Source organism: Lytechinus variegatus, chromosome 14 (genome assembly GCF_018143015.1).
Source record: "Lytechinus variegatus isolate NC3 chromosome 14, Lvar_3.0, whole genome shotgun sequence".
NCBI classification, from domain to species: domain Eukaryota; kingdom Metazoa; phylum Echinodermata; class Echinoidea; order Temnopleuroida; family Toxopneustidae; genus Lytechinus; species Lytechinus variegatus.
In genome coordinates, this window is record NC_054753.1 from 10864904 (window position 1) to 10877275 (window position 12372).

At 36.3% G+C, this 12372-nt stretch overlaps 1 protein-coding gene across 1 annotated transcript in view; it reads right to left on the reverse strand.

Moving 5' to 3' along the window:
• LOC121427250 (agrin-like) overlaps positions 1-12372 on the reverse strand; it is a 68695-nt gene that overhangs the window by 26068 nt on the left and 30255 nt on the right. Inside the window, exons 4-12 of the mRNA XM_041623571.1 lie at positions 12020-12235; positions 10736-10963; positions 10092-10295; positions 8266-8433; positions 7281-7487; positions 6209-6424; positions 5303-5590; positions 4300-4455; positions 1493-1501 (exon numbers count right to left, since the gene is read on the reverse strand). Coding sequence (XP_041479505.1) covers positions 1493-1501; positions 4300-4455; positions 5303-5590; positions 6209-6424; positions 7281-7487; positions 8266-8433; positions 10092-10295; positions 10736-10963; positions 12020-12235 — 1692 coding nt within the window. The remainder of the gene's footprint in view (positions 1-1492; positions 1502-4299; positions 4456-5302; positions 5591-6208; positions 6425-7280; positions 7488-8265; positions 8434-10091; positions 10296-10735; positions 10964-12019; positions 12236-12372) is intronic.

The following is a 12372-nucleotide window of genomic DNA, read 5'->3' on the forward strand; positions in this document are numbered from 1 at the left end:
TCAGTATCATCTACTAACAACTCATTTCATATCTCAAATTTTAGCATTTGAAATTCAATATTTTCTGCTATCAACTCATTCATTTAGTTACTCTTGTATAATCTTGTATCTCAAATTTTGAGGAACATAACTTTTCTTTTTATGACTTGAGCTCTCAAAATCACTCTGTGTCTATCATCTCCTTTTATGGAGGTAGAATTATGGATCATAAAAGCACTGCTGGGCACGTTTGGCAGATAATTAATACAAGTGTGTTTTGATTACAGGGTTTACAGGACATTTTAGAATCACACAAATCTGAGCAGTCCAAAATGGGTTTGAGCCAGAAACATGTTTCTACAGAAGAGATATGTGAAATCATATTGAAATATGTTTATACCACTTGTTTCCATGTCAAGTATACAATCAAGTCAATAGATAAAATTGTGCGCCTTGCATGCCCCCACCCCCAAAAACCCTCCTCGTCGCAAACTCTACAATAACACAAGATCATAAATGCAGTCCTTTTCAACATTTGTAAAAAGCTTTCAGAAACACATTTTGAAAGCTGTTCCTAAGACAATTTTATGTTTAATTCAAATTTGAAGTATTTTTTTAATAACTACTTCATTTTTGGGCCCCCCAAAAAAGATTTTCCATTGGGTAATAGGAATATTTATGAAAGCCATCTTGCATATTCCTTTGTATGAATACGTTTATAATTATTACAAAATTCATGTTAGATCAGGGATATATGAAACTAATCACTACTGGAAAATTACACTTGTTAAAAGGGTGTTATATAAATTGATTATAATACTACAAAATTCAGGGGATCTAAATGAATGTTAAAAATACTGGTTTAAATTGGCATCTACAATTATCTACATCATGAATTGCCTCAAATTTATTTTGATCTCAATGGCTACACTATTCAAGCCACAGTTAGCAAAATCCTATCGTACATATGAAGCATATAATTGAAAAAAAGAAAATTGTCCTTAATGGGGGGGGGGGGGATTCTAAACCAAAGTAAAGAAATCTTCCTTTATATACTTCGTAATTTTTAATTTTCACTCTATTTTTCTTTTACAATCTAATTCTGAATTAATTATTTTATGTTTTTAAGTTTACACATCATTAGGGATAATGCAATTTTTATTTTCTTTCAATAACTATTCCAATTTCATTTACAAAGAAGAAGTACATCCAAAATTCCTTCTTGATTGTAATTATTGTGCCATTAGGAGTAGGGATGGCAGCATAAAGTAATCGGAAAGTCTGAAAATCACTTAATATAAGTCATGTCATATTTGGCGAGAAAACATGGCCTGATCTCTTGATTTTGCCTGAAAAATGCCATTGCTTGATGATTTAATGATGAAATACATGTATATTTGAATTTCTTGCATCATCAAGGTAATAAAATTGTGTTTACTTTTTGATAATGAATATATAATCAATCAATCAATCATAATTAATTAAAAGAATGTAAAAAAAATCTAAGACAAACCTCCTTGGACTAAAAAGGAGCCATTTCCGAAGCGATGGAGTGAAGAACAGATCCAGACATGAGAGAGGGAAGGTAAGGGGGAAAGATGAATATTGAAGGGAGGGTTATACAAAGATAGGGTCATTTTGAAAGGGGTTCATTAGCAAAGAATGATGAGAGTTGATATGATAAAGAGCCAGCACAAAATGAAAGAGATAACACACATATAAACACCATCACCAACAACAAGAACAATTTGAAAGTGGGGGGGGGGGGGGGCAAAGAGTTAAGAAGTAGTAGAAGTACACAAATAGAAAGAGGTAAGAGAAAGACAAATGGAGAATGGCAGAGAGATCATGGATTGAGCAGGAGAGAGAGGAAAAGAAAGGAATAGAGAGAGGAAAAGATGGGGAGGGAGGGATGGATAGAGAGAGGGAGCGATGGAGAGGGAAGGAAAGGAAATAGCAGAGAGGGAGAGAAGTTGGATAATGTAGGGAGGGGGAGAGTGGAGAAAGAGTAATATAAGGAGAAGATAGACAAGAAATGACGAGAGAGGGGATATGTAGGGGAGGGGAAGAATATAGAGATGGGAAAATTGAAGGGGAGGATAGAAAGAAAAGAGAGAGGAATACAGGGTGGAATGACAGGAGGGATTGACATTTTTAGAAAGACAGGGAAGGAGACATGTGGTGAGGGAGAGATTGGGAAGGATGAAGGAAAGAGGAATATAGGGATGAAGAGGGGTTGGGTGAAAGAGAGAAAGGGGAGGAAGAAAATGTGATGAAAGGAAGGTAAAAAGGTCAAGAAAAATTTAAAAACACAGATGGACAACAGAAAAGAAAGATTTTTTTGAGAAGAAAAGAAAGGTAATTAAGAATTAGACAAAATGACAAGACAAATTATCAGAAAGCAAGCATAAATGTAGAAAAGGCACCATGGAACACGCATGATTTTAATAGGCAAGAACACAAGTGATTAGTTACACACACGGACATAAACAATGGAAAACACATAACATAATCAAGGCAAGGGGCGTGGCACATGTTAAACATACAGTTAACAGTAAGTTACAATAATTTAGTATGAAAGCACAAGACAGGACACAATGTTAGTGATAGTTATGTTACAAGAAAGATGAAACAAGCAAATAGAACAAGTTAGATTGAAATACAGAAACCAAAGGATCAAAACAGTAGTGGATGTGTACAGACCATACAAATGGATGGGATAACATATTAATTTAACACAGATGATGTTTACATGTATATTTCAGAAAAGTGAAAAATGAATTAAAATAAAGGGGGACAAGGAAGGAGATAAGATAGGATAAAATAAGGAGAAAAAGACAATAGTACTACATTAGTTGGATGCATGACCTACATGTATCTACGATACAATATGAGCACTAATTATTATTAAGTTAATCTAAGACCCCTGTTATTATGTCACTGAAGATATTTCTTAATATAAAAATAGCAATCTCAATGTTTCAAGGTATTTATCATGACAATCTATTTGATTTTTTTTTCATTCCATATGGACACAAATATTGATACTTATTACTCCATTCTTATTTTTTTACGAAATGAATAAATTGGATTGAATCAAAACAAGAACCATATCCAAAGGTGCTAATAGAATACCAAAGAATACATTAATATCAAGATGAAATCAGCATTTGGAAAAGAGCACTTTAACAGCAGTCAAATCAATACATACTTTCAAGAAGGTAAAATGAATTTACCAATTGTAATATAGTTAATCTACACTACAAATCAAAGGGTCTGGTTTCTCATTCTACATGGTACATGCTTTAAACAAATCTATTTGAGGATAATCATTATCATTCATGAGTATATATTACTAATATTGCATGAAAAGGATAATACTAGAATTCTAAACGTTAAATGATGTCAAAGAATGAATTATATCTGAGTAAATGTATTACATGATGTAATTACAGAATGGTAATACATATATAAAACTATTTTACTTGAGTGGTAGAATATATTACTTATGGTTAATACTGAAGGCAGGACAGTAATTACAAATCTTATAAATTTTCTTCTACAAATCTTCATGCATAAAACTTTTATTAACTGAAATGTATATTTCTTAAGTTTTTACCACTACATTACATTAAAAAAATACTGAAAAGTGATTTTCTGGAATGACTTTTCGAATACTACTTGTAATTTAATTTAAATCTTACACCCTGAAAAAGAAAATTCCATTCCATACAATTATATGAAATCCTTTCGTCTTTTTATTCAGTGTCAATATTTAAAAACTCTGTCGTTATTTTGAAAAAACAATACACCCTCACTTATTGCAATACAAACCCTCCCCTTTTCTATAACTCCAAGTTTCAGCCCTCTGCTTGTCATTACCCCCCCCCCCTCCTCGCCCCTCCCCCATCAATGTTACAGTCACACCAATGAAACCTGCTCCAAACCGCCCAATGGCTTTGGTCTGACCGAGCTTTGTAACATAGGTTTGTAATTAACAATGCCAATGACCAATTAGGATCATCTTTGCATGCCCGCTTTGTTCATAACACTGACCAGGAACCAATCTCAGTGGTTCTTTCGTATGTGCAATTTACATTTATCAAAAAATAATTGCAGGTGTGATTATGACATAAATCTGGTCAGGCTGTTTTTTTTTTTTCTTTTATTAAAAAAAATCTTATTATCTACAATGCAACACGCTTTGATGTGCATTTCATGAAAAGGACTATAATAGATCATATTATTATTATCATTGTTACTTTTATGCCTATACTACTTGTTATCATCATTACTATTATGCATCTACTACTTGCTCACCGGCGCAGCAGACTGAGAACTTTCCAAGAGGATGTATATGACAGTAACTACCAGAGGGGCAATCCTCGCCCCCATTGTCCTCCTGACAGGTGTATTCCTCCATTGTCAGCTCATTCAATAGAGGGCTCTCTCCGTCGCAAGGCTCCATTTCAACGTCTACAAGAGGCAAAGAACAAGTGTTTTGGTTTTTGAATACATGAATTCCATTGAAATGCTGGCGCAATGTAATTATTTTACATCAGTACCTGATATATTACAAAAGATATACCGATCATCATTTCCAACAATTTCATCAACTCAAAGGCCCATATTCTGAAGTCTGGTTTAAAGCTGTAGTTTAAGTATAGACAGCCAATTGTTACATAAATCACTAACAGTTGAGATATAATATTTCACCTCATTTGGCTCTCAAATCATTGATGATTATGCAGGAAGTATAAATAGATGATTGTCTTTACCATCGATGAATTGTGAAAGAGCACAGTAAACATAAGAAACATACAACTTAATTACAATTTTGACACTTTTGGCTTCCCATAATTTTAGCGTTAGAGGTAGACCACTGTGTAAGTTAAACCTGACTTAAGTTCCAGAGGTTTGTCATGTAAATGTATGTTCACACAAAAGTTTGATATTCATTCTGTAAGTAAAATGTTGAACAACAAATCTAACAGAATCCTTTCTACATTTCTACAAGAAAGGCTTTATTGCAAGGCAATATTCCTTCTCGATTTCCAAGAATACTCCAAATAAAATCACTCACAGTCTATTCTGAATTATACTATATCCAACAAAATGAACAAAACAGCTTCAAAGATGATGTAGTACATGTATGTACATGTAGAATGTTGTAGAAAGATGTAATTAAATGTCCACAAATGTGTTCGGTCCTAGAAATAAATATATCTACAAATATTTCTTTTTTCCAAATTACTATTTCTTTTCTTTACTTCATTGTGATATGCACTGTATGAACAAATTTACTGAATATTATTATTTTTACCTTCACATGTACCAATTTTCTCAAGCATGATACTCGTCTGCTGTTCACAGGCGGCCTCCTTCAACTGACATTCATTACCGTACGTTGCTCCGTCTGATCCGCAAACCGGCATCCTCACCGCAGGACAATTGAACTTGCAGATACACTCGTAGGTATCGGCTGATAGAGGGCGGCAGATACCACCAAAGCTACATGAGTTCTCCTCACAGAGCTCAAAATCAAATTCATTAGGAGGCGTGGCACCACTGCCTGAGATATCTGGGAATTCCGTTCCGCTTCCAGAGAACTCTATTTAGGTTAGAATAAGGAGATAATGATGTCACATGTACAAGACAGGTGGTCAAATAAATCGGTGAAATATGTGTACATATTTTTATTTTTAGGGAAAGGAAACTAATCTACAACTAGCACAGAACCTATTGTTAATTGTATCCATCCTCAATACGAGATCCCTCAGAGAGGAATTTAAGTCATCAGTTGTTCCTTTCTTACAAGCCTTCATGCCTTCTTAGCAGTCAGGTAAACCAACAAACACCACTACCACTTGGGATCGAATCATTCTTTCAAAAAGAGTGGAGAACGCATTGACAGGAAGGTGACAGATGAGGGCACTATGCATGAAAATATGAGTACTACATGTAGGTGGATGTGCCGTGGTCTAAGGCGCCTGGCTATACATGGAAAGTCCAGAGTTCAAACCCCGGCCGCGGCACCTATGCCCGTGAGCAAGGCATTTTATCTACAATGCTCTTTTATCCTACTTTCAAATAAATGGAAACGCTATATGCATTATTGGTAACTAGGTGTGCACTTGTTTAAAAAAAAAAAACATGTAGGGCAGCAAGTTAAATCAATGAAACAGGTATAGGAGGCAGATCAGTTGAATTAGTGAGGGAAATAACTCACCATCGCAAGGCCCGTAGTACTCCACTGTGAGGTTGGATTCAATCTGGCACGCTGCAGCCTTCAGATGACAAACGGTGTCGTAGGTCACCTGATCGGAGCCACAGACCATGTCTTCATCTGACCGTGACATAGGACAGGACTCCTGACACACACACATACCCTGGTAACACACCTGGTTGAAGCGTTCTGTCTCGCAGGTCACACCAACGCAGTCCTCTGTTACACAACCCAATCGATAAATTTTCAGTTATTGATTACACCACAATGATTCATTTTTATGTCATTAAAGGCAGAGCTGCCAACCTGAACAAGAACATTTCGGTATTTTCAAGGCTGAAAATCAGTATTTTGGTGAGGAAATTAGTATTTTCACAGGAATACCATAGGACAACACATAAACTGAAACTTAAAAAATCAGTATTTTGCATGAAACCATCAGTATTCTCCTCACTTTTCATTACTAAATACTGAAAATCAGTACTACTTGGCAGCTAATAAGGTCGCATTGTTGAAGGAGATAGACGAAAAGTTTTGAGGTAAATGTTCTCGTGTTGAGAACAAACGTTGAATCCATTAATACCTTCTACCAAAATAGATTTCCACTGTTGAAATCATTCCCTTGATAGGGTCTCGATACCGTCAGTAATGCTAGATTGCTTCTTTCCACACTATTATTCCATATTATGAATTTTAACACAAACACATTTCATTTAATCAATTTCTAAATCAAGGGGTCTATTCTTATTTGCCAAGTAAATTCAGGTTGGCTTTTCCACTCAATTGAAAACCCTCTCCCAAAATAAATTCAATGATAGCAGTTCTTCTTCGCAATTCGATTTGCATTGGCAGTTTTTACTTAGAATTAACCTTTCTCAGAAGTTGTTTCCTAGTTTTTATCAGTTTAAGCAGTTTTCATAATCGACAGTTTATGCATTTGTCAAATATGATGGCATTAAATAGATAAAGATATGTTCTAAAGACGTAAGTGCGTTTCACGACAGTTGTGGGTTCCAAGGCAGAGTTCCATCCCCACTTCACATGAGATCAAATCTAAAGACCCTTTGGCACTTACCACAAGCTCCATACGAGACAACAGTAATGTTTTTCCTCATGTTGCAAGCCATGACGTTGAGCTTACACTCGCTGGCATACGTCTCACCGTCCGAACCACAGACTGGCAGATTGACCGGTTGGCAAAGGTCACTGCAAGTACAGGTCGGGCCATCGGGGGTCATCTGACAGAATGACCCATGACTGCATTCGGTTCTTTCGCACGACTCTGAATATTCAAACAAGATACATAAATATTATATTATTGTTACGACCAGATCTAATTTATTTTGAGACAATTTTGACTCACAAACAATATCTATAAAGGTCTTAATAAAGAATTTCAGAGGTGCAATTATATTTTATGGTTTGAATTTATTCACAGATGGATAGGTTCATGCATGGACTTTGAATAAATGAATAAAGAAGCACAAGGTTCAGTTCCCTGCTGCAGCACCAATGTTTTTTGGCAAAATATTAATCTGATAATGCGTTACACACCACACACAACTGAAATTGAAGTATGACCCTCAATCTTTTGTGAAATACTCAACTGGTCTCCATGCCTGGCTACGACAGAAGATATTACAGGAAGGTATGCATGCATAATCCTACTATACAATTTGACAATATCAACTCTCTGCATGCTGAATTAAATTTTGGGGAATAATAATTACAATTGTTTCCATTTCATTTTCTTTGAATCAGGATTTCCATTTTGAACAATTGATACTGATAATTATTATAAAGATGGTGTCCTAGAAGTTTAGTTATTTATTAACTTCTCAAATATGAAGTTAGGGGAGAAAACTAATCATTACGATTGTTGAATTTAATTGCACGAATGTGAAAAATTGCAACAACAGCGTGCAAAGGGTTAATGTTATAACTATCAACTATCTGTATCCTACCAAACATGAAGTAAGCAATTACTAAAACTATATGACAAGCAGATTTTCCAATACGCATACTTCTACGATATTACAGAAAATATCAATGACATATACCACAAGGTCCGTAGCTAGCAACTGAAATGTTGATTCCGGCTTCACAAGCAGCATGCTGCATCGCACACAATCCAGGATAAGTGATACCGTCCGTTCCGCACACATCGGTGACAGCGCCCTCTGTCTGATTACAGGCAGGGGTTTGACAGCCAATTGGGTTTGGTCCATCTGCAGGGCCAGACAATCAAAGGGAGGGAGGGCACCTCAATAATAACAATAACAACATCAACAACAACAACAATAATCATAATTCTTTTTTTTTACCCAGGGTAGCCACTTCAGCTTCAAATTTGATGCAACTTGTTTATGACATCACAAAGAGAAATGTTAGGTATACATTCACATATGAATTCCTAAATCACCAAACTTTTACAGGTAAGTAAATCAGGGTCCAAAAATTTATCATGCAAGAAATCCTATTGCACCATGAGAAAAGAGGAGGTATTTGTCCATGATCCAACCAATTTGATGCATTATGCTCAGCCGTAACTAGGGTTTTCAACTAGGGGTCTGGATTCCTTCTCTTCCTATCTCTTCTCTTTTTCCTCCCTTTTTTTTTCTTGCTTTTGAAATTTTTTTTGGGGGGTTCGACCAACCCCCCTTAGAGTCAGTTTCCTTTGATGTAATATATTTTATTCTCATAGAGACCTTAATTCATTAAACAATATCGTTAATCGTGAAATAGACAAAGTGTCAAACTGGTTCAAAGCCAACAAACTCTCCCTTAATACAAAAAAGACACATTTTATGTATTTCAGACACCATTCCCATAACATTAACACACCGATTCACATTAACATTGACGGCACCCCCCTTGAACAGAAAAACCAATCTAAATTTTTAGGTATAATTATGGATGAATTTTTGACTTGGAATCAACACATACACCATGTTACGATGTCCGTTTCCAAAAGTATTGGAATAATTTCTAAGTTAAAATTCACTCTTCCTGACAAAACTTTATTCTTATTATACAATTCATTAGTCCTCCCTTATATAACATATTGTAATATCGTTTGGGCAAATTGTGGTTCTTTTAAACTAAACTCCATCTTTAAACTACAAAAAAGAGCAATCCGTATGTGCACAGGGTCACATTACTTGGCTCATTCTGACCCATTGTTTCATAAACTTAAAACCTTAAAAATCTTTGATATCAATACGATTCAAGTAGCTATCTTTATGTTCAAATACTTTAATAATCAACTTCCTCCGTCCTTTAATAATATGTTTAGGTTTAACAGGTCTGTTCATTCCTACCCAACCCGCACATCAGGAAACCTTCATCTCACCAACCCTAAGTTATTAATAACTCATAAATCAATTCGACATTATGGTCCCGATATTTGGAACAACTTTCCAAACAACGTTAAGTCATGTTCAACAATATACTCATTTAAAGCCACTATTAAAAGAAAAACCATTGAATCATATGCATCCCCCTCTTCAAGTTAATTATTCAACTGCCCTTTACTGCACCCGCACCTGCATTGCACCCACTTGATCAATGAAAGAAATTTATGTACCATTTTACGAGGCCGCCATCATTTTCAAGCTTAACCGCTCACGATGGCGGTCTCCTGCATTCGTTTAAACTGTTATTTTATTTTCATTGAATATTGCTACTTTTTAATATTAATTTTTCATTGCTTTGTTATGACTATTTCTTAACTTGTTTTGTAAAACTTAATTGTATCACCTAGATGATATGTTGAATATTTATGCTGAGTGCAGAAATAAATTCAAATCAAATCAAAATCAAATATCGTAACAACGATTCTCATTCCCACAGATCATAAACATGACTAAACCACTCTCATACTCACCACAAGCGCCCTCTTTAGCCAAAGTGATGTCAGTGCTTTCCATGCAGCTGGCTTCCTCCATGTGGCACACGCTGGAGTACGTCATACCGTCGCTTCCGCAGACGGGCTTGTAGACCTCCGGACACGGGGTACACACGCACTGGGGCATGCCGGAATCGTCCACCAAACACTGGCCGTAGTCGCAGGTAAAATCTTCGCATGGATCTGTGACAAGCGGGCAAAAATATAATTTAATGTCGGGGGTGGGGGGAGGGGGGTTACTTTTCACAGCTTCCTCCCTAATTCTGCATTATTGGACAAGATTTAACAAAGCAATGAATTGGGATTTTCCAGTGCTCCTTTTTTGGTTTCCAGGGTTCTTTGAGCATTTTGGGGGGCAAAAATCATCCAGAGCACCCCTGTGATTTTTCCTTGAAAGTGAAAATACCTTAACCAATAGGAATAAACAAATTAACTTGTGTTGTATAGTAATTGATCTGAAACTGTAAAGTGAGGATTAGTGTTATGATAGGGTTTCAGTTTCAAAATGATATGTTGTAAGTTTAAGGTTAGTGTTAGCTTTGGAGTCCTTCAACGATGTGACCTTATCTGACATGTGTGGATTTCTCCTGAATGTGAAAAGCAAAATTCTTCCATCCACTTACGAGTTCCAACCTCACAGGGCCCTTCAGTGAAGGTGATCAGGACGTCTTCTAGGTTGCTAAGACATGCAGCCCGCGAGATCTCACAATCATTGGCGTACGTCACACCGTCGGACCCGCAGACGGCATTCACAACATTTTCGGGACAGTCAAACTCGCAGCTCGGCTGAGGCTGACGTTCACGGTCCAGCTTACAAACTGCGTTTTCGTATTCCACATCCCGGCACGGGTCTATACAGGACAGAATATAATGATTTTGCTTTAAGTAATTCTTACTTGGTAGACACTCGCTTTGTCTACTTTCAATTTGGCCTCAACCCACAAGGTCTCATCCTAGTTTGTCTTCAACAAGTTCTGTCTAAATTTGGTCTAATTGCCATTCACCTTTTCAACTGACTTCAAGCTATGCTATCTATGTTACGTCTGAGTGAGCATTTCCACAATTTCCAAGATCCAGCTCAGACATTTTGTAAAGCGTACAGATTAGCATTTCTTTTAGTAGGATCCATGGTATTTTTTTATTGCAGGTATCAGTTTATTCCATTTCAAGAAAGGTCTTACAACACAAGCTTTGGTATACCACACTTATATATTTTGACTTGTTAAAGTGCGTACTATAGCATTATTCAATACATTGCAGGTAACAGTGTATTCCAATTCAAGAGAGGTATATTACATTTACATTTTTAACTTGAGGTGCACACGAGAGCATTTTTTCTGAGTACATTGCATTTAACCAAAAGCTCCAGTTAAATTACATTTTCTGTGGAGCATTGTGGCCCAGAAGATTAGTTTCAGGACTTTGAAACAGAGGACTGTGGGTTCGATCCCCAGTCACACTGTGCAGCATGCACTCGCCACACGGAAGGTATGGAATTTATTCCTTGAATGATAAGGTGCTGGTAAAAGGCTAAAAGGGCTAAATAAAAGACAGGGCAATATCTAAGTCCTTTTGAAGTGAGAAATATCGAATGGTACCTGATATATGCTATGCAAAAACTACATATTGTTATTATTATAATAACATTTAAGCATGGTTTCAGAAGTTTATGGAAAGTAACAACTTATATTTTTTCCCCATTGGGAGCCTAATTTTCTACAAGCTCTGCTTTTTATTAAGGCTCCTCACTTTTTTTACATTTTGTAGTGTACCTTATGCTTAAAAACTTATGTTAGATACTTAATTTTATCATTGATACACTATGTTTATGACCACATTTGTTACGTATATTATATTTGTTTTAAAAGTGGAATCAATAAATGAAAATTATAACTGAGATGACTTACCACACAGGCCTTCGAAAACCACATTTATACTTTTTTGTTGAGAACAAGCCGCGGCATTCAAATCACATTCGTTGTTGTAATCGATGCCGTCGCTCCCGCACACCGGGTTGTAACTCTCCAAGCAAATCTCTGGACACAGGCAACTTGCAACAGTGCCCTCTACGACACAGGAAGCACCGAAGCTGCAGGTCACGTTGTCGCATGGGTCTGCCTCAACTGTGGGGGAAACAAAGAGAGGGGAAATTGTCATGAAGCACGGTGCTGAAGAGGAGAATGCATGATTTTGTAAGGATTTGAGAGAGCCTGTACTTTGGACCATGACAAAAACCTCATTGTAAAAATAGCAGAAAAAA